General features: G+C 39.6%; 1 protein-coding gene across 8 annotated transcripts in view; it reads left to right on the forward strand.

The window, feature by feature from the left end:
• The first annotated feature begins 18974 nt into the window (after positions 1-18974).
• RPGR (retinitis pigmentosa GTPase regulator) overlaps positions 18975-23718 on the forward strand; it is an 86519-nt gene continuing 81775 nt past the window's right edge. For 2 of the 8 annotated variants that reach the window (XM_087966835.1, XM_087966836.1), the window contains exons 1-2: positions 18976-19086; positions 20255-20380. In XM_087966835.1, coding sequence (XP_087822961.1) covers positions 19059-19086; positions 20255-20380 — 154 coding nt within the window. In that variant the 5' untranslated portion in view covers positions 18976-19058. The other 6 variants (XM_087966828.1, XM_087966833.1, XM_087966829.1 and 3 more) reach the window with 5 other exon arrangements.

Raw genomic sequence — 23718 nt, forward strand, 5'->3', positions numbered from 1 at the left:
GTTGATGCCAGAAGGCCTCTTGTTCACTTGGTAGGAACAAAGACATAGAATTGACACAGTTGAAAAAGCTGAGCTATTCTACTTAGAATACTTTAGAGGAAAGGAGGAAGAAGAAAGGAAGAGACACTGATTGAATTTCAAGAGGAGTGTATAGCAGTAATTGAAAAAGAAAAAGAAGGTGCAGTAGGCGGTGAACCCAGAGAACAAAGAGAATTGAGATCTACTAGAGCAATAAAACCCTCTTATAAAGCTTAACATGTATGAAAGAAAATTGATTTTGATTAACATAAATGGACTTAATTTGGCTACTAAAAGAAGGAAAGTATTTCACAAATTAGAAAAATTAAAATTTGACATAGTCTGCTTACAAGAGGTACATATTAAAAAACAACATGAATATATACTAAAACAAGGAAAACTAGGGAAATTATTTACATCGCTGGCACAATCCAAAAAAAGAGGTGTGGTATTATATGTTAAAGAAACAATTTTGGCAGAACTAACCTACACAGATGATGTTGGAAGGATTCTGATTCTGGAAATAATGGATAACAGCATTAAAACACTTCTAATTGCAATTTATGCCCCGAATGATAAACAAGAAGAATTCTACAAAAAATTACACACAAAAATAATTGAATTGAACTATGTTAATATTTGTATGATGGGAGATTTTAATGGAATAATTAATGACCGGTTGGATTATAAAACACAGAAAACAACAAAGAAAGTTAGAAGGATACTACCAAAATCCTTCCTTCGAATAATAGAAGAATTTAACTTAAAAGATGCATGGAGAGAGAGAAATGGGGAAATTAAGTAATATACTTTTTATTCAAACAGGCATACATCCTGGTCTAGAATAGATATGATATGGATGTCAGCAGAATTATTGACTAATGTATAACAGATTGAAATAGGAACAAGCACTTGGGCAGATCATAATCCAGTGTCAGTTATTTGGAAAGGATACAAGAGGAGATCTAGATGGACTTTAAATAATATGATATTAAAAGAAAAAGACTTTAAACAGAAAGTAGAGAAAGAACTTGTTTTCTTCTTCAAAGAAAATAGAAAAGAGGATACATCTTTACAGAATCTCTGGTACATGATGAAGGCCTACACAAGAGGCTTGATAATACTAGGAGAAGAAACATAAAAGAGAAAAAGACATTTAAGACATTAGAGGATGACTATAAAAGATTGGAAAAAGACTTACAGAAGTCCCCACAAAAAAGATATTAAAAATAAAATGGATATAATTAAACATAAAATGGGACTAATGGAAAAAGAATTAGCACAAAAAATTTAAAATGCCAAACAGCATGGCAAGAAGCAAGAAGGATTAGTCAATTAATAAATAAAGGACAGGTTTGCTATGGAAATGAGAAGAAAAAAATTATACAAGACTATTATGGAAAACTGTACTTTCAAGGAGAAAAAATTAAGCAATATCTACAGAAAGCGAACCTACCTCAGATACCTAAAAATATTGAAACAATGTTAGAAGGAAATATAACAATGATGGAATTAACAGAAGCCTTAAAAAAACAGAATGACGGAAAGCACCAGGTCCAGATGGTTTGCCAGCGGAATTATATATATATATATATATATATATATATATATATATATATATATATATATATATATATATATATATATATATATATATATATATACACACACACATATATATATTATTTTTAAAGCAAACAAACACAAACAAAACATAAAAAACACAAAACCATCTTCCAGTTAAATACGTACAGTGTGTCAGTCGGTTACAAATCTTTTGTGCTATCCTTTCATAGTCCTCTTACAATTTGTATAGATTCTCACATTATCAGTCCAACATATATTTATACATTATCAGTTATTAATCATTCATTTGACTAAACTATTATTCCATCAGTTTATACAAAATATTCTAAATTTTATATGAATTTATATTATGCATTCATCCAATGGTTATGTATTTTTATATTATATTCTATATCATTCTACTAGTCTTATATTATGAAATTTCCTAATATATTTCATTACCATGTCTTATTGTCTAACCATTGATAAAATAAATCCCATATCTCAAAATACATTTCTTTTTTTCTTTTTTTTTTGATAAAAGTTTTATTGATTTTAACAACAAACAAAAACACATAAAACATAACATAAAAACATCATCATTCTTCATAAATTTACAGACAGTGTATCGGTTGGTTTACCACTCCTTTTTGTGCATCCATTTCATAGTCATCATAATAATTATGTTACATAATAACTCATATTATCAATCAACAATTATATATCCATTAGGCATTAGAAGGACATGATTTATTATTGGGTTGGCATGCTTTTTTATGGTATAAGGGAACTAAATCACAGGGTTACTTTAGAAGGCATTACATATGGGAATCGTTATGGTTGAATTGGGAGAAAATTAAGAAACAATGTTATTTGAAAATCCCAGTTTGGTTATCAACTATTGAAGCTTTTTCTTATCCTATAACCTATAAGAAGGAACAAACAGTTAGATATGGGGAATTACTAGATGAAAAGGGCGAACTTAAAACGATGCAAAATTTAGAAGAACAAGGCATAAAGATGAATTGGTTTTCATATGCGCAAATACATTCAAGGTATCTTAAAGATTCTAAAATGGAAGGGTTTTATGATAAATTGACTGATTTAGATAGGATTTTGACAGGTACTGATGAAAAAGTGATCAAAATATTATATAATTATTTGTTGGAAATTAAATTAGAGGAAGAACAAGTTAAAGAAACAATGATTGCTTGGGGGAAGAATTTTGGATATGGGATTGATTTAGAGAAATGGCAAAAATTGTGGTCTCAAAATTATAAAATGACAATGTCAACAGCATATAAAGAAAATTTGTATAAGATGTTTTATAGGTGGCACTTTCCCCCGACAAGAATTGCAAGAATGTTCAAGAACAAATCTGAAAAATGCTGGAAATGTCATCAGATTCCTGGCTCATATTACCATATGTGGTGGACTTGTGAGGAGGCCAGGAAATACTGGATTAGAATTCGCATATGGTTGGAAAAAATGACAAAAATTGGAAGAGTGAGAAAATACCATTAGAGGAAGAAATTATTAAGAAAATACTGGAATGTGCTGAAATGAGTAGATTGACATTTGAAATTAGAGAACAAGAAGATAAACAATTTTATGAAGTTTGGGATCTTTTGTACCAATGATTAGATAATACAATATAATAATAGAATATTTAGAAACCTAGGAAATAACGAATATACATTTTTTTTGGTTTTGATAACATCTTTAGAATGTTTTATTAAGATAGACTTGGTATGATTTTACGATCTGTTATAAAATAAATTAACTAAATTATAGTTATCTCGCTTAAGTATGAATTAGTAAAATTATAGTCAAATGCCAGCGGAATTTTACAAGACTTTTCAGGAAATATTGAATCTTCATCTTTTAGAAGTTATGAATGAAATTATGTTGAAGCAAAGAATACCAAAAAAAAAAAAAAATGGTGAGAAGCATACATTACACTTATACCGAAGGAATGTACAGACCTACAGCAAGTTAAAAATTACAGACCTATATCTCTATTGAACTCAGACTATAAAATATTTGCTTCTATTTTGGCAGAAAGACTAAAAAGATACTTAAATAATTTTATTCATACTGATCAAAATGGATTTCTGCCAAAGAGACAAATCAAAGACAATGTGAGAATTATTTTGGATACTCTGGAATATTATGAAGCACACACTGAGAAGCAAATGGCCTTGATGTTTCTAGTTGTACAAAAAGCCTTTGACAATGTGAGTTGGCGATTTATTTTACTGCAATTTGTACAAATGGGCTTTGGTAAAAATTTTATCCAAGCCATTGAAACAATATACCATGAACAAACTGCAAAGGTGATGGAGAATGGAGAATTAACAGAATCTATAGATATAAGAAAAGGGACAAGGCAAAGCTGTCCATTGTTGCCTCTGCTGTTTGTGTTAACATTGGAAGTGTTGAACAGGAATATTAGAGAAGAAAGAGAAATAAAAGGAATGAAAATTAAAAAGGAGGACTATAAATTGCAAGCTTTTGCAGACAACCTGGTATTTATATTAGAAGACCCATTGGAAACAGCACCCAAATTAATAGAAAAAAATAGAAGAATATGGAAAAGTAGCAGGTTTGAGAATAAATAAAGACAAAACAAGGATATTAACAAAGAATATGTTAGCAAGACAAAAGAAAGAGTTGGAAGAAATTTTAAAAATACAGGTCACGAACAAGGTTAAATATTTAGCGATGCATATTACAACAGGATGTAGTACACTGAAGGAAGATAACTATGTTAAACTCAAACAGCAGATTGCAACAGATTTGATAAAATGGGAAAAACTGCAACTATCATTGATTGGGAGAATATCTACAATTAAGATGAATACATCGGATAAATGCTGGTAATGTCATCAGATACCTGGTTCATATTACCATATGTGGTGGACATGTTCGGACGCAAAGAAATATTGGACTAAAATCCACACATGGTTGGAAAAAATGATAAAACAACATATAGACTTTAAACCAGAGATCTTTTTATTGGGAGTCATACCGGACATATACAATAAAGAATTGAAATATTTGATTGTAAATGTTTTAATAGCCGCTAAAATTGTATTTGCGAAGAACTGGAAAAATGACAAAATACCTATGCAGGAGAAAGTTATTTAAAAAATATGGACTGTGCTGAAATGAGTAAACTGACATTTGAAATTAGAGAAGAAGAAGAAGAAGACAAGCAATTTTATATGATATGGGATTTGTTTTATCAATGGTTGGATAAAAAGACATGGTAAGGTAACAGAATAGATAATTTTGTTATAGAAGTTTAATAGACTGATACACAATATAATGTAGACATATATAACCATTGGATGACAGCATAATATAATATTGATGGAATAAATAGCAGGATAATTAATAATTGATAAATAGATAAGCATATGTTAGTTTGACAATGTAAGACTGATATAAATTGTGAACAATGATTATGAAAGTATCGCACAAAAGATTCTAAACCAACTGACACACTGTATGTACAAAATGGAAGATGGTTTTTTTTTTTTTTAATGTATTGTCTGTGTATGTTTGTCTTAAAATAATTTTTTTTTATAAAAAAACAAAAAAAAAACAAAAAAAAAAACAAATGAGAAATGTTCCTTCAATTTTTTTCTGAGAGAAGCTTGCTGTACTTCTTTACTCTTTCCAGGTGGTGCAATTTGGAAATTCTTCCATTCCTTTGCTGCATGGACACTTTTTTCTTTGGTCGCAATTTCAAATCTTCTGCAATGCTTGCAACCTAACTTTTTCTGGGAAACTTCCAGTCCATCATATATTTCCATCATATTAATTTTTAATAATTTTTAGTATAGGTTTTGTTTTTATTAATCATAAAAACAGTAGAGATACTGAAAACATGAATAAATACATAAAATGATTTTTTGTTACACTATTGTTATTGTTACATATTGACACTTACGTTTTATAAACAGAAGTATCAACATGTAACAATAATAGTAAAATAATTTTTATTTATGTATTTGTTTTTTTAGTATCTAGCCAGCTACGCCGGGGTCCTCCTAGGTCGGGACTAGTCTTCTTGGAGCTTGCTGCAGTGAGGATAGCTGGGTGGCCAGCCCGAGAGTCGGCATGACCGGGGCTAGTGGCGGCAGTGGCAGAAGAAGGTAAGCTTGCTGCTTTTGCCTCCTCACTCACCAATCGGTGGTGGAAGGCCAGGCAGCAACAATGGTGCGGTGGGTCATGGGCGGGAGAAGATGGTGGCTGAGCAAAGATGGTGTCCAGCCAAAGATAGCAGCTGCCGGCTGGGCGAGGCAGGTAACAAGGGCAGCTGGGTGGCCCAGGACTCAAACAGGGTTGGTGGCGGCAGTGGCAGGAGGAGGTAGGTGACTGGCAGGCTTGCTGCTTGCCTCCTCACTCACCAATGGGTGGTGGAAGGCCAGGCAGCAACAATGGTGGGCTGCAGGCAGAGGTCGGTGAGGGTGGCTTGGCAGTCCGAGAGTCATCAATGGGACTCAACTGGGGCTGGTGGTGGCAGCAGGTAGGTGACCGGGTTTTGCTTGGAGTTCTCACTCACCGATCAGCGTCTTTAGTAACGGCAGCCAGGGGAAGCAGGCAGGCCTAGGGAGGCAGGCTGGGTGTAGCATGCAGGCCGGGCAAGGCAGGCCTGGGACGCAGGCCAGGCAAAGCAGTCCGGGCAAGGCAGGCAGGCCTGGGGAGGCAGTCTGGGCAAGGCAGTCTGGGTGGGTAAGGCTGGGCGGGTGAGGGCGGCTAGTGGAGGTGGTGACTGGGGCTTGTCCTCACTCACCCAGATCAGGCAGGATGGCAGAAGGCAGGCAGTGATGGCTGGCTGGCTGGCTGGCTGCTGCTGCTGCTGCTGCTGGAAATGATGGCGGCAGGAGGGAAAATGTGGGAAGCGTAGCGCACATGCACTATAAGTAGTGACTGGGCATGGCAGGGTGGGGTAGGTGGGGGGAGAATGCTGTCAGCAATTGTCGTGCATGCGCATAATGTCGCGCATGCGCAATAATGACTGACTGGGTAGGGAATGGAGGAGCAGGCGGAGATGGGCAGGGCCAGCTAGGGGCCTGTTTCATCAGTTGTCTGAACTACCAGGAACAGTAACAACCAGTTCTACCAAACTGGTGGTCCCCGGCCCACTGGTTGGCAACCACTGTTTTAGCAGATGGGTGGGTGCTAACATTCTACAATACCATCAGTGCAAGGCAGACTGGTTCATATTGTTCCTTGCCCTATCAGTCTTGGTTGAAACATGATGTCTTCCTTGATAGCTTATTCATTGTTTCTTCCCTGACAAAGACTTATGTGTACCAACAAGGAACCTGCAAAAATATATTAACAATAAAGCTTGGTTCACAGCTAAGCTTAAGCAGCTACATCGTTCCAAAGAGGAAGCCTACAGAAAAGGTGACAGAATGCTATACAATCAGGCCAAAAACATATTAACAAGAGAGATCAGAGCAGCAAAAAGAAGCTACTCTGAAAAATTAAGGAATCAGTTCTCAACAAATGAACCAGTAAACATGTGGAAAACTCTTAAAAACATCACTGGCTACAGCAAACCTCCTTCCTAGGCAGAAAGAAATCAACAACTAGCAGATGACCTGAATGTGTTTTACTGCAGGTTTGAAAGGAAACTACAGCCATCTATCTCCACAACCCCCATCTCCAATACAACAACAACAGCCAAGCCTCCTACAACTGGCCCCAACCCATTGGGTTCACAACTTCTGGTGATCCCTGAAAAAGAAGTGCAAGATCTATTTCACAGATAAAAGCCAGGAAAAGCACCAGGGCCAGAGAAGATAACTCCTTCTTGCTTAAGTCTGTGCTGACCAATTGGCCCCTATCTTCACCCAAATCTTCAATAAATCACTAGAAATGTGCTATGTTTCTTCCTGCTTCAAACATTCTACCATCATCCCAGTGCCAAAGAAGCCCTCCATCAAGGAACTGAATGACTACAGACCAATTGCTACAGACCAGAACATTGGTAGTTATGAAAATCTTTGAAAGGCTAGGGCTGCCCCACCTGAAAACCATCACAGATCCGCTGTTAGATCTCATGCAGTTTGCATACCGAGCAAATAGATCGACAGATGATTCTGTTAATATAGCTCTGTATTACATCCTACAACATCTTGAATCTCCAAATACCTATGCAAGGGTCCTCTTGGTAGACTTCAGTTCAGCATTCAATACCATCATTCCAGACATTCTTCTAACTAAATTAAACCAACTAGCGGTACCTGAACACACTTGTAATTGGATCATATGCTTCCTAACAGACAGGAAGCAGCAGGTGAAGCTAGGCAGAATCATATCAGATACCTGTACAATTAAGCACAGCCTCCCCCAAGGCTGTGTGCTTTCTCTACTTCTCTTCTCCCTATATACCAATGATTGCATCTCAAATGATCCATCTGTTAAAATACTGAAGTTTGCAGATGACACAACAGTGATTGGTCTCATTCGAGACAATGATGAATCCGCAAACAGACAGGAGGTTGTACAACTTGCCTTGTGGTGTAACCGGAACAATCTGGAACTGAATACACTCAAAACCTTAGAAATGGTGGTAGACTTTACAAGAAACCCTCCCATACTACCACCTCTTACAATACTAGACAACACAGTATCAACAGTAGAGACCTTCAAATGTCTATCATATCACATGACCTAAATGGACACCTAACATCAAAAACGTCATCAAAAAAGCACAACAAAGAATGTTCTTTTTGTGCCAACTCAGAAAGCTCAAACTGCCCAAGGAGCTGCTAATACAGTTCTACAGAGGAATTACTGAGTCTATCATTTGCACCTCTATAACTGTCTGGTTTGGTTCTGCAACTCAACAGGACAGACTCAGACTTCAGAGGATAATTAGGACTGCAGAAAAACAATTACTACCAACCTGCCTTCAATCAAGGACCTGTATACTGCACGAGTCAAAAAGAGGGCTGTGAAAATATTTACAGACCCCTCACATCCTAGACATAAACTGTTTCAACTCTTACCCTCAAAACAATGCTATAGAGCACTGCACACCAGAACAACTAGACACAAGAAGAGTTTTGTCCCAAAAGCTGAACAAATAACTCTGCTAAACAAATAATTCCCTCAACACTGTTCAACTATTACAAAGTCTGCATTACTATTACTGTTAATCTTCTCATCACTCCTTATCACCCATCCCCTCCCATATGACTGTAACTTTGTTGCTTGTATCCTTACGATTTATATTGACTGTTTTCTAGTCTGATTTGATTGCTTATTGTACTCTATATGACTATTATTAAGTGTTGTACCTGATGATTCTTGACTCTTGATGAATATATTTTTTCTTTAATGTACACTGAGAGCATATGCACCAAGACAAATTCCTTGTGTGTCCAATCTCACTTGGCCAATAAAGAATTCTATCTAATGGCTATCTGTCTATGTGTGTGGATTTTGGAAATAGGAACGAATTTTGGATGGAGGAGGCAATGGCGTTCGTTTGGTAAAAGCAAGATTTTACAGAAAATATTACAAATGAAAGACGCAGGAATGAGGGGACGTAATTATACAAAGGGAGATAATTTATTTTATTTATTTATTTGATTTGTCAATCGCTTACAAGACAACAGGTATAAGTATAAACATAGTTATGAATACATGAGATTGATACATATAAGAAAAATAAAAAGAAACAATAGGACAAGGATGGTAGGCATGGTTGGTGCGCTTATGCCCGCCCCCTACAGGCCTCTTAGAAAAGGGGTGAGGTCAATAGTAGACAGTCTAAGGTTAAAGTTGTTGGGGTTTGGGGAAGAAACCACAGAGTCAGGTAAAGTATTCCAAACATTGACCACTCTGTTGCTGAAGTCGTATTTTCTGCAATCAAGTTTGGTGCAGTTAACCTTGAGTTTGTATCTATTGTGTGCTCTTGTATTGTTATGGTTGAAGCTGAAGTATTCATTTACAGGTAGGACATTGCAATGTATGATTTTATATACTATATTTAGATTGGACTGAAGGCAGCATAGTTCTAGATTTTCTAGGTCTAGAGTTTCAAGTCTGGTGGCCTAAGGCAGTGGTCCCCAACCTTTTTGTACCAGGGACCAGTTTCACGTAGAAACACTTTTTCAAGGACCGGGGGAGAGGAGTCTGAGTTTGGTGGTTTGCTTGCAAACCACGTTTCATTACCTGACTAGGTAACATCTGATGTTGTTACCTAGTCGGGTAATAAAACGTCTGCCAGCAAACCACCAAGTTCAGGGAGCGCCAATGCCTCCTCATTGCAACCCTGAGCGACAGATATTCTCTTCTATTGGGACATTTAAAACGGAGGGTTTCAGCTGCAGATTCAGGAACTGTGCCTGGCTGAGGAGCGCCTTCAAAACTGAGCGCTGGGCGGCGGCGGCCCACGGCTGTCTCTGCGGCTCAGGACAAGTCCCTGCAGGACGGCTGAGAAGCCCCGCCTCTCGGCCCTGCCTCCCTCAGCCCCATCCCTCAGGTGTCTCCCTCCCTCCCACAGCCTCATCCCTCAGGTGTCTGCTTCGTTCCTCTCTCAGTCGCTCTCTCGCTCCTCCACCAGCCCAGGAAGAAACTGCTTCAAAGAAGCCGGCAGGGTGGCTTTTCCTGTCGGCGCAGCTCTTCCGAGCGCCCGTTCACCCCACCCGCCGCCCACGGTTCAATCCAGTGCTCCGTTCTGCCTGCCTGCCTGCCTGCCTTCCTTTCTGGTTGTTTCGGAGCAGCTTCGGCTGAGTAAAAGAGGCGAATAGTTATTATTCTCAGCCAAAGCTGCTCTGAAACAACCAGAAACGAAGGCAGGCGGGCAGAACGGAGCACTGGATTGAACCTGGATTGATTGGTGGCGGGGTGGGGGTGAATGGGCGCTTCGGGGGAGCTGCGCCGACAGGAAAAGCCACCCTGCCAGCTTCTTTGAAGCAGCTTCTTCCTGGGCTGATGGAGAAGCGAGAGAGCGACTGAGAGAGGAATGAGGCGGGAGGAAACCGAAGCCAGAGAGTAGGACAGGCTTTGGTTGCTTCCTCCCTCCCCTTCTTTCATTTGTGTCCTTGATCCCTGATCCCAGCAGCATTCACCGAAGGCGAAGAAAGCCGCCATTTTTATTTTATTTTTTATTTTTATTTTCTTTGCGGCCCGGTGCAAAGTGATCCACGGACCCGGACCGGTCTGCGGTCCGGTGGTTGGGGACCCCCGGCCTAAGGTATTCTGCAATGAGTAGAGGAGCGGAGAATTCTTCTTGTGAAATATTTCTGGACTTTCTCAACTGTGTTAATATCAGATACATGATATGGGTTCCAGACTGATGAGCTGTACTCAAGTATAGGTCTAGCAAATGTTTTGTATGCTCTAGTTAGTAGTGTGATATCACCAGAGAAAAAGCTACGTAAGATTAGGTTAACAACTCTTAATGACTTTTTGGCTATGTAGTTACAATGGGCTCTAGCACTTAGCTCATTAGAGATGAGTACTCCAAGATCCTTGACAGAGTTTGGATCCTCAACAAGGTCTTGACTATTCAGCCTGTATTGTATTTTCTGATTTTTTTGGCCAATATGTAAGGCAGAGCATTTATTTGTTGAGATTTGAAGTTGCCATTTGTTTGACCATTCTGATACATAGTCAAGGTCTTTTTGAAGGATAGCAGTATTGTCTGTGGTGTTGAATAGCTTTACATCATCAGCCAAGAGAATGCAGTTGCTCTTAATATGATCACAGAGATCATTTATGTAAAGTATATAGAGAGTTGGTCCTAGAACACTGCCTTGCATGACACCACTGTTGACAGGTACAGGATTTGATAGGGTGTTCCCTATTCTGACAATTTGTTGCCTGTTTGACAGGAATGCATTTATCCAGTTATGCAGGTGTCCAGAGATGCCATAAGATTTTAGTTTTAGGAGTAGCTTGTCACGTACCACTGAATCAAAGGCTTTACAGAAGTCTATGTAAATAGCATCAATTGCTTTGCCCTGATCAAGTTGTGTAGTCCATATGTTTTTGCAGTGTAGGAGTTGCAGATTACAGGATAATTTTTTTCTGAAACCAAATTGTTTGTTAGAGAGTAGGTTGTTTGTCTCTAAGTGGAGGATAATGGATTGGTTAATAATTGATTCCATGACTTTACAGGTGATGCAACATAAAGATATTGGTTTGTAATTTTCAACCAACTGCCAAGCATCTGAATTCTGATCACATGATGCTTCAAAGATGTGAAAAACAGTCATAAGTTATATTTTTCAGTGCCGTTGTAACTTCGGTCACTAAATGAACTATTGTAAGTCAAGGACTATCATCAGCGAAGAGAACACAGTTGCTCTTAATATGATCACAAAGGTCATTTATGTAGAGTATGAAGAGAGTTGGTCCTAGAACACTGCCTTGGGGGACACCACTGTTGACAGTGTTGAAAGGTGTCAAAATGCCTTTCTTTCGAGGATTCGATTTTCCCGCTGGGAGAGCTCCGGCGCAAGGATACGGACAACTGCTTGAAAGCTGGATCTTTTTATTTTTCAGGAAGGCGGGGGACAGCGAGAAGTCTGCGTTCCTGGGCTAGCTAACTTCTTATGGTAAGTCCCTGGTTTTTTATACCCTTTTCTCGCTTTGTAAGTTGATTTTGTGTGAATGTTTGTATTTGTGCTTAATGTTTCAAATCCTGTTTGAGTTTGTCTTTATTCCCGCCGGAGGGCAAACTCCGCAGAGTGCGGAAGGCAAACTCTGCGGTGTGGCCAGATTGTATTATTGGTTTTCTGTAATCTCTTTTAGCTTTAAGATAGTTTTTCATATTTGTTCTGTGGCAATCTCCTGTCTGTCCCTTTTGTAATTTATATTATGTGTCTTTTGTCTGTTTGTTTTGCTTATTTGGTATGTCCTGTGTTTGTAAGGGTTTTCTGAATTATCTTTTGTTTCCTTTTTTTATTTGTCTAGTTTTCTTAATTACTTAGGCTTTTGTGTATAGGGATTCTTTAATACCTTTTATTTGATTTCTTTTCCTATGCAAGTTTGTTTTATGGCTGGCTTGATGTTCCCTTTGGGCTTTTCCTGTTTTTGTGACACTATTGTCTTCATGAAGTTCCCTTTCCACAATCCTTCATATATTTTTTTAGAGGGCGATCTCTGATTGAGTGTCTGGGTATACTTGGTATTCATGATCTATCTGGATCATCATCATGGCCGCCTGTCTCCCCTTCGATTTTCTCTTCTGAGAGGGGATACAGGCCTTTAGGCAGCTAAGGCAGGGTGGTATGCATCGACAGAGGCAACACATGAGGGCTTCAAAGACACAAATGGTGACTGTGGTTGTTATAAGGATGTTGAGCCAATGGAAATCTGGTATCCATGAGAAAAGCCATGAAAAGTCTAGGAATGATTGCTCCTGACCAATATTCTGAGATAGCTCTTTCAGGTGGTGGATGTCCCTCCCTACGAGTTCTGAGGTTTCGTCCAGATTGAAGCAACACATCCCTTGGAATGTTTCGCAGCCATAATTATGCTTCAAGAGAAGGAAGTCTATTGCTGCCCTATTCTCCAAGGTGGCTTCTCTGACCTCCCTCAGTTCTCTGTTAAGGGTATCCAGGGCATGGGAGATCGAATTCAAGCTTTTTTTTTTTGCCAGGGTACATGCTAGTCTATTCAAATTTTTAGAATTTCGCACTGCCAATCCAGGTACCCCTACCAGGGATATTGCCAATGAGACATATTCTGTTTTGGTGGGAAGGGAGACTTTGGAGTCACAGTCTGAGTCTAGGGTTTGGAAGGCTCTCCTGTGCCGTCTCTGTAAGGATGGCATAAGCATGATTAACCTTCCCAAGGTGCAAGGGCCATTGGTGGCATTTGCAGGAAGGTATGAGTAGGCTTTTAAGCCACAAAGGAAAAAAACCACCCTGGTGGGAGCTTCAGGTAACTATATGAGAATGATATGGTCTCTGTGTAGTTGCATTTTAGTTCTGTGTTGCTAAGACTAGTGCATTCTGTGACCCTAGGTGTGCTGCATCCAGTGACATTAAAGCATTTCTCAGAGGTGGTTACTGCAGCGATGTGTAGGGTGTACATGTGTGGTCCTTGATTTTTGTAGAGTGGCCCCAGCTAAAAAATCTTTCGTAGGAGTCAGGAAGGTTTCTAAATGTGGTGTAGTTAATGATGTTATGTGGCCTAGTTGCTACTCCCATTAGGCATGTGGTTAAGATGTCCTTGACTGATTTCCCTCCTGCTAAGCAAAAGTTAGTGGTGTTGAGTATTTCTCTTGCTAAATATTCCCATATGTTTCCTTTCTCTGGGATAAGCTTTGGTTCCAGGAACGCAATTGCTTGTGTTATGATACAATTGTTACAGATAATAATACATAGTATATATTGCATTTCATGTTCCCCATTGCTAGATTCCTTTTCTTCCCTTCCTCCCCCCCCCTTTTTAAATAGCAATGTAAAAAAATGTAAAAGGTCAAATATCAAAAATTATGAGAAAGGTATGGTTAAAGTCCTTTTTGTTAAAAAAATACGATGAAAAAAGGTTAAAAAAAGAGAAAAAAATGGAGAAGGTGAAAGAAAAAATAAAAAAAATAGTTTATAAATCAGCACCTGGGAGTCCAGTTTTGTGTAATGCAGCGGTTGCACTTGGTTCCTCACAGTGGTGTGGTTCAACGGTATTGAAGAATGCTGCAAGCGTCCATTGATCTGTGTCCCGATCTTTCTTGAGTTTGATGGGTGGGATTGATTGTGGTGGAGTTTGGCTATGGTCTATGACTGCTGGCTTTGCATGTGTCCAATGTATCCAAGAGTCTCGTTCTGCAACCTTTATGGTGGTGTGTGTAGTCAGTAAGACTTGGTAGGGTCCTTTCCACTTGGGTTGTAGAGGGGAGGTTCTGGTGAAGAACTTGATCCACACCCAATCTCCTGGCTCATATGGATGCAGGGCTTCTTCCAGGGGTAAAGTCTGTGTCAGCGCACTCTGGGTCCTGAGGGTCTGTAGTCTCTTTTGCAGGGCTGTAAGATAAGAAGAGAGAACCCTATCCTCCCTATCTAAGCAAAGGGAATGAGGATCTAGGCCTTGTAGGGTATGGGGTGTGTGTGACCAAAAAGGATCTCAAAGGGGGAAATACCTATATCTTGTCTTGGTCCGGTTCTGATATAAAAGAGGGCAATTGGGAGCACTTGTGGCCAGGAGAGGTGTGTCTCCTGACAGAGTTTGCCCAGTAGGGTCTTCATCTCTTTGTTTGCTCTCTCCATGGCTCCTTTAAGTAGTCCCACTTCTGATGCATCCCAGCCCTATAAGGAGGGTGGCAGGCTTTTTAAATCTTCATGAAGCTCTGTGTTGCTGGTTATCAGCATGATTGTCTTGTGTGTGCCTTTTCCTGGGATTTCCAATTGCAGCCCGTTTGCCACATGTTATGGTAGCTCCCATTTTACATAGGAGATCCCTTCCTAGTAGAGACAGTGGGGACTGGGGGCAAATAGTAAATGCATGGTCTACTGTGAAAGGTCCTAGTTCTACTAATACGTTGTGGGTAAATTTTACAGGGATTATTTCCCCCCACCACTCCCATTATGCTATCCCGAGCCCCTTCAACCACTGAAGCTTTATATGGTGGTTCAGTAATTAATGAGGAGGTGGCTCCAGTATCAACTAAGCAATTGTATTTCTTTCCTCCTATAAGAATGGTGACAATGGGTTCCCCTTCTGGGCCATTTTCTAGGGGGATAGCCAGCCCGTTAAAGGTAACCATGAATTCAGTGCTTTCATTGTCATGTTCTAGTCAGGAAAGGGGTAAATCATGTTCTCTTCTTTGCTCCCATTGATATCTATTATTATTTATTGGAGGAAAGGGAGCGCTGGGTGGTGCCTGGTGACTGAAACTTTGTTGCTCAGTGTAATGGACTGGATTATTGGCTGGCCTCATGTTCCTAGGTGGTGGGTGATATTGGTTGCGGGAGGGGTGTTGCCTACATTGCCTGCTGAAATGACCTTCCTGTCCGCACCTATAACAATGCTGACATTTGCCTTACGACCATCCTGCTTTATCGCAATGCCAGCATTTCTTTGAATTATAGGGGGTTTTACCTGGCGTTTGTCTGGCATCATGTTTCATTACAGCAAACATTTTTAAAGTCTTCCTGTCTTTCTATTCGTCTCTTTCTATCTTTCTCTTCCTCTTTCAGCTTGTCTCTTTGATCATAGACAAAGTTAGAGATCCTGCGCAACTCTGCTATGTCTAAGGTTGGCCAGTTAGAGACGAAGCGGTGGAAATGTTGTTTGATATCCATAGTAGACTGGTCCACGAAGGCTGAAGCTAAAATCCTTTGGTCCTTCAGGCAGCTAAGGTCTAGGTGGGCATATGCCCACCTAAGGTCTAGGTGGGCATATGCTGCTTCTGACAGGCGGACCCAAAAGGCATCAGGGTTTTCCTTTTCCCTTTGTGTTGTTTTTTGAAATTCGGACCAGTTTAAAGGGTTTTTTTCCCTATTTCCTCTAGTGCTTCTACTAAGTTATCTTTTACTCTAGTGTATTCGTCCCAATGATTGGTATCATTATAGTCCCAGTCAGGGCGATGTACTGGCCATGTGATGCAGGCTGGGGCTGCCTGTCCAGGGATAGTTGGTAGTTTGGCTATTTGGTCTGTTTTTTCAAACAGTTTTTAATAGTTCGTCTTTCGTTAGAAAGACTTGTAACAGCTGAGTCATGTCACCCCAGGATGGATTATGGCTGTCTATGATAGATTTCAGGGTTTTAATAACTGTTTGAGGATCAGCTCTGAAAGCTGGGGTATCCTTTTTCCAGATGACTAGGTCAGAGGCAGAGAAGGGAGTGTGGGTAAAAACATATTCTAGTTGTCCCCTATTTCTGCCTGGCACTGGCTTGCTTAAAAGGGGAGCCATAATCCGTGCCTCAGTATTCCCTTCCCTGAAATGGGTTTCAGGCTTTTCCTTATTATTTTTTCCCCCTCGGTTAGGTCTTTGGTCCTAGCCATTTCAGCCCAGCAGTACCAATAGGGTATTTGGCTGGGCTTAATGCGTGTTCTAAGTGCTTTCAGGGTTTTATAATCTAAAGTACCGCTATCAGGCCAAATTTGTCTACCCGTGTCATCTCGCAATAAAGCCCACTTTTTGCAAATCCTTTTCACTTCTTTTTTTATTCATTCCAGTTAGGACAGGCACTTGCCTTTTGTCCCAAGCCTCAAGTAATTTATCCAAGGGGGTCTCTTCCATTGCCCTCGAGCTACAACTTTCCATATTCCCTACCTGATGTGGGGATTACTTTGGTTTAGCCGGGCTACCACCATCAGTTTTCAGACAAAAAAGGTCTGGAAAGGACTCCGGTTTCCCTACACACGGAGTACGGGCCCCTTTCTCTTAGGGAAACTCCACCGTCAGTTTTAAGACCCCCCCCCTAAAAACAGGGATCTTGGAGGACCATCTGCCCCCTAGCAGCACCGGCACGGGCCCCTTCCAACACTCAGCCGTCAGTTTTCAGATCTCCCTTAAAGGTGGGGATCTGGAAGGACCTTTGCTGCTTTTTTTAGGCAAACTATTTCCAATTTTGTTTGCCAGCAGCCGGTACGGGCCCCTTCTAAATGCACACGGCTTTGCTTGAGGGATGCACCGGGACTATTTTTTCTGCTTTCTATTTATTTCCCAACACCAGTTCCTTTCTCAGCCCACTCGGTTTTTCTTACATCCTTCAGAAGGACTCACACTCTGTGATCACCCCTTGCGTTCCCAAATCCAGCCGGTCACGGCTCGTGTTTGAGCTAGCAGCTGGCTGGGGTGCGGCTGGCAATCACGGAGGAGGTGAGGTCTCGCTGTTTCCGCAGAGAAAACCCACAATCACACACCTGGTACACTCACGCTTCCACTCCCCTCACTAGTAAGATTATAAATTTGAAGCGGTACTCACCTGCTTTCAAGCAGCTGTTGAGCAGAAAAGCCCAAGGACTCCCTTTACTACCCTTATGCCTTCCGGGCTGGGTCCGTGGATGTTGTCCCTGGACAAAGAAGGTCCATGCCGGCTGGGTTTGGATCCGCGGGCCCGGTCCGGTGGCAGGGTTGGCTGGAAAACCTTCATGGTCGCCAATTGTTGTAAGGCTGTCAAAATGCCTTTCTTCTGAGGATTCGATTTTTCCGCTGGGAGAGCTCTGGTGCAAGGATTCAGACAACTGCTTGAAAGCTGGATCTTTTTATTTTTCAGGAAGGCGAGAGATAGCAAGAAGTCTGCGTTTCTGGGCTAGCTACCTTTGTATGGTAAGTCCCTGATTTTTATACCTTTTTCTCATTTTGTGTGTGTGTGCTTGTGTTTGTATTTCTTAATGTTTTAAATCCTGTCAGGGGTTGTCTTCATTTCCGCTGGAGGGTAAACTCCGTGGGGTGCAGAAGGCAAACTTTGTGGGGTGGTTTGATTGGATTATCGGTTTTGTCCTAATCCTTTTTTTTTTTGCTTAATGGTTTCTTATATTTGTTTTGTGGCAATCTCCTGTCTGTCTCCTTTGCAATATATTTTGTGTCTTTTGTCTGTTTGTTTTGCTGATTTGGCATGTCTTGTGTTTGTAAGGGTTTTCTTTTCTTGTTTCCTTAGTTTTCTTAATTATTTGGGCTTTTGTCTAAGGAGCTTCTTTAATACCTTTTATTTGATTTCTTTTCCTATGCAAGTTTGTTTTATGGCTGGCTTGATGTTCCCTTTGGGCTTTTCCTGCTTGGGTGACACCACTGTCCTTGTGAAGTTTCCTTTCCACACTCCTATAAGAATGGTGACAATGGGTTCCCCTTGAGGGCCGTTGTTTTTTTTTTTTTTTTAGGGGAATAGCCAGCCCATTAAAGGTAGCCATGAATTCAGTGTCTACACTACTGTCTTCTGAAGTTCCCTTTCCACAACAGGTACAGAATTTAATAGGACACTCCCAATTTTGACCATTTGTTGTCTGATTGACAGGAATGCTTCTATCCAGTTATGTAGGTGTCCAGAGATATCATAAGATTCTAGTTTTAGTAGTAGTTTGTCGTGTAATCTTACAATGGTTTCGTGACAGCTTGAAGTAAATCTGTGTATCTCGATCTAATATGCTCACTTCTGCTTGTTCAGAATCTAGACTTACCTAACTGCACTACTAGCCATAATTATCTACATTCTACAGGCATGTATTTGAACGTGCACGACGGCGCCTCCCCTCTCTCGAGTCATGTTTATGGAGTTTATTTATTAACTTAAGAAGCCCGGCTCCTCATACGTTTAAACTGGGCCTCGAGCCTTAGATATTCCTACGTGGTGGACAAGGAGGCCAAGGGGAGGATGGTGCTTTATTATGGTGCCCACCACTTACGCTCTATGCAGCCTTACGAGTACTCTATGGTAGAGCTGGGTTTCGTTGCTAATGGCAGGAGATTTGTTTACTTCCGGGCTCGGGGCAGCTTGTTGGGTCCATCTACCAGCCTGGCACCGCCTCCTCCCACCTCCTGTCCGTCATGGGGGAGTCCGAGCAGCAGGTACCCGGTGAGTACTCACTTCGGGAAGTTTAGCTGATTGGTGCCGGCAGCCCCTTTTCGCTTCTGGCGCCGTCTCAGGGCTTTGCCGAGCGAGGCGGTGCGGGTGCCCCGTTGCTTCTAATCTCTTTTCCGCTCTCGTTGTTCCTCTGCTTGCTGCTTGAGGCTCAACCCTATTGTAATGGGACCTCGTTTCCTCGGAAGGCGTCCTTGAAGGTTTTAGTCCGTGAGCCCGCCGCTGCAAAGTATGGAGGCGGGGTGTATTTCAGTCATGGCTTTTGCCTTCTTACAATATGGGAGTCTTCTGAGTATCTCCTTTTTCAGCTTGTGGAGTAAAAGCATAAAGTTTGGTCTGCATTCTGCCTCAAATAACCTTAATTTTCATAGGTTGCCGACTTTGCGGCATATATAACTGAACTGATGAAGGAGGCTTGAGGTTTCAGGTTTCTAGTTAGGATTCTTGTACGGCAATTTGATTTGCTTCTTTCTAAAAACCTGGGGAGAGCTAAAGTTCTAGCATAAGGCCTTTCATGACTGTTGAAATCTTTAACTCTGCTGACATTGAACTACAGAATACACACAGTATGTGCTTTGTAATATATGTGTTGAAAATAATGTAGAAAAACGTGAATATAATAGGATGTTCTGTTGCCTTTTTCTTCTTTTTTGAATAATTATTTTGGTGTACTCGGGAAATTTTGGGGAGTTGCTGTACTTCATAGTGTGAGCACAGCATCCTCTGGTTATGTTTCCTATTGCACCCTTATTAATTAATGAACCAGTAGATTTTTGTGCTGCCAATAGAAGCTGTATAAGATGGTAGAGAGAATGCATCTCTGTAAAAGACTAAGGAAAAGCAATCCACTAGGTTCAGTGCTGTTTGGCTTATTGCAACTTTAATGATCAGTTATATTGTATTTTCATCCTACTTGTATTCTGAATGTAAAGGAGAAACATATATCAACCAGCCAGTATTTTATGTGATACTATTTGTTAGTTATTGGGATGTAAGTAGTAGTTAATTATGGAATAAATGTCTGTATCTATATGGGCAAAATTAAGACTTTGAAAAAGAAAGGTATACATTGCCACTATTTTGACGTTAGGTGGCAAAATTAGTTGTTAGTAGAATTATATAAAATTAATTTCAGACTAATATTTATGTGTTTTCTTTTTAGAATCAGGTGCTATATTCACATTTGGGAAAAGCAAATTTGCAGAAAATGTGCCTAGCAAGTTTTGGTTTAAAAATGATAAGCCTTTATACATATCATGTGGAGATGAACATACATCGGTTGTTACAGGTTAGTGTAACAAGATTTTAGAACCATGTGTTTCAATGTTCTGATTTTTTAAGTGAAGATTGTATTGATAGTAATATTATATGAAAATTAACATTTTCAGAAATGGACACTTTTATTGTAAAATGAACTAGATAAAATAGGCTTTCCTAATCATCAAGCCCAGTTCTAAAGTTAACCTTGACTAGCCAAATTGTATTAGCCAAAAAAGCTAAAACAATCCTTGGTTGTATAAACAGAGGCACAGAATCAAGATCATGTGAAGTATTAGTGCTGCTTTATAAAGCCTTAGAAAGGCCACACTTAGAATACTGCATCCAGTTTTGGTCACCGTATTACAAAAAAAGATGTTAAGTCTTTGGAAAAGTGCAGAGAAGAGCAACTAAAGTGATTTAAAAGGTCTGGAGACTAAAACCTATGAAAAACAGCTGCAGGATTTGGGTTTGGCTAGTCTAGAGAAAAGAAGGACTAGCGGGGACATGATAGCAGGATTCCAGTATTTCAGAAGCAGTCAGAAAGAGGAGGGGTCAATTTATTTTCCAAAGCAGCAGAGGGCAGGACAAGAAACAGTGGATGGAAACTAATCAAGGATAGAAGCAACCTGGAATTAATGAGAAACTTCCTAATAATGAGGACAATTAACCAGTGGAACAGCTTGCCTTCAGAAGTTGTGGGTGCTTCATTACTGGAGGTTTTTAAGAAGAGACTGGACAGTCATTTGTAATTGTAAATAGGATCCAGAAAATACTCTTGTCCATATATCAGTTTATATGTCATAGGAATATAATTTAAAAGAATAACAAGAATTTTGTATTTACAACAAGAAAACAAGGTCCATTCTTATTTTTATTAAACATTTTGTTAAATAATTTTAAACTTAATAATCACTCGCATCAACTATTTTAGTATAAAATAGTATAATTTAAGCTAACTCAGTATAGTCCTCAATTTATAGCTATTCGTTTAGTGACTTGAAAGTTACAACCCCACTGAAAAAAGTGACATGACCATTTTTCAAAGAACCATTGCAGTATCCTATGGTCATGTGATCGGAATTTGGATGCTTGGCAACTTGCTCATATTTATGACAGTTGCAACATCCCTGGATTACATGATCATCTTTTGTGACCTTATGACAAGCAAAATCAATGTGGAAGCCAGATTCCTTTAACAAACTTGTTACTAACAATTGCAGTGATTCACTTAACTACTGTGGCAAGAATGGTCATAAAATGGGGCCAAACTCACTTAATAACTGTTGCTTAGGAACAGAAATTTTGGGTTCAATTGTCATAATTCAAGTACAATCTATTCTATATTATCACATGCTACCTGATAAATCTCTATATAAATAGGTTTATAAAACATAAACAATTGTAAAATGTTAATAATGCACAGTAAAGAATCTAGTAAGATTCTTTGAAGAATATAAGAATATTTTGCACTAAAGCCCAAAGGAGATCTAAAAGCACTTTCTTTCCTACAGTGGACTTCAACATAATTCCCAAGAGTAATACTTAGAAATCATATCATCTGCATTTCATTTTTGATACCATTTTGTTAAGAATTTTAATTATAATAGTAAAATCTAACACATTTAAACTTATAGAAAAGAAAAAGAATAAAAAGTGCAAGGAAAAAGAAGAAACTGAGAATATAATAGAGAAAAAGAACAGATAAAGAAGAGTCTTCCCATCTTTATCCAATCTTCATCAAAACAAGTACGAACACATTTAGTGACTGTTCACCCACTCTAAGACGTTACAATTTTCCATTGCATATCCTATCCTTTATTTTTAAACAACACCATAAAGCATTATCTTTTCAGTCCTGAAGCCAGCAGAAAGGATTGTCAGAAATAACAATATCTTTTGCTTTAACCTTGATCAAATAAGCCAATTAACTATTCCTTCCTTTTATTTCTAGCAGTCTTAATCTTTAGTTCATTAAAATACTATCATAGGATTTTATTTCTTTTCTTGGTTGTCCCATTCCATAGGGTTCTTCAAGACTTTAAGAAGCCTCTTTTGTAAACTTTTGTAAAAATTCTTTTGTAAAAATTCTCCAGGTCACTTTGTTGATTTATCATTTGTATTTCTCTTTTAAATTTTAAAACATCAACCAATTTCTCATGTAAATCCAGTGAAATCCTTTTCCAAATCATTCTCTTGACCTATCAAAATACTCCCTTTTGGATTGCAAGGAGCCCCTGCCCTATTTATGCAACTAATTAACGAGGTGCTACATGAACATTTGTACAAAGGGGTCTTAGTTTATCTTGTTGACATTTTAATTTACACCGAAACAAAAGAAGAGTACATAAAATTAGTCTGAGCAGTTCTCATGAAACTCCAAGCCGCCAAACTAAATTCAAAACTCTCTAAATGAGAGTTCCATCAAGACAAAATTGACTCCCTGGGATACAGAATATCCCATGAGGGAATAGAGATGAACCCACAAAAAGTAAATGCTGTTATCGATTGGGGGCCGCCCCAAACCTGTAAACAACTACAAAGTTTCTGGGTTTTGCAAACAGTTCATTCCAGCTTTTGTGAATATCACCCTCCCCATTACGAGCTTGTTAGAAATGAAAATGGGGGGGAACCAAAGCCAAGGCAACCCCTTAATTGACGGTTGAATGCCAAGTGGCATTTGAAAAACTTAAAAAACTATTCTGTCAAATCCTAAAACAGACCCAGAGCAACCATTTGTCATCCAAGCTGATGCCAGTGACTTAGCAGTAGGAGCAGCCCTACTCCAAAGGAATGAACATGGACAATTGCAACCATGTGCTTATACTTCCAAGAAATTTACAGAAATCGAGCAAAGATGGACCATATCAGTGGTGGGATTCAATTTTTTTTACTACTGGTTCTGTGGGCGTGGCTTGGTGCTCATATGACCGGGTGGTGTGGCTTGGTGGTCATGTGACTGGGTGTGCTTGGTGGTCATGTGACTGGGTGGGCATGGCCAACTCTGTCACTCACATCAAGGGGTGCCTCACCTGGCCCCTCCCCTCCCAGCCATTCCTTGTCACTCAGCCTCAACTTATCTATCGTTCTGTAAAAATGTTGTTCACCTTTTTTGACTTTATTATCTGCATACTATAGATGTACTTTCATGGACCACTGAAAGGAGGAAATGGCTCACATACTTTACCCAAGAGTGTGATAGGCAACAGGCTTTTAAGGGGCTGTCACAAAGAAAGGGGGACAATGTATTTTCCAAAGAAGCAGAATGCAAACAAGAAGCAATGGGTGGAAACTGAACAGAGAGAAGCAACCTAAAACTAAGGAGAAACTTCCTGACAGTTCAATTTAATTCCTGACAATTAACCAGTG

The sequence above is a fragment of the Notechis scutatus genome, chromosome 5, assembly GCF_049901735.1.
Source record: "Notechis scutatus isolate UNSWTSFEM ecotype Mainland chromosome 5, rNotScu1.2, whole genome shotgun sequence".
Taxonomy (NCBI): domain Eukaryota; kingdom Metazoa; phylum Chordata; class Lepidosauria; order Squamata; family Elapidae; genus Notechis; species Notechis scutatus.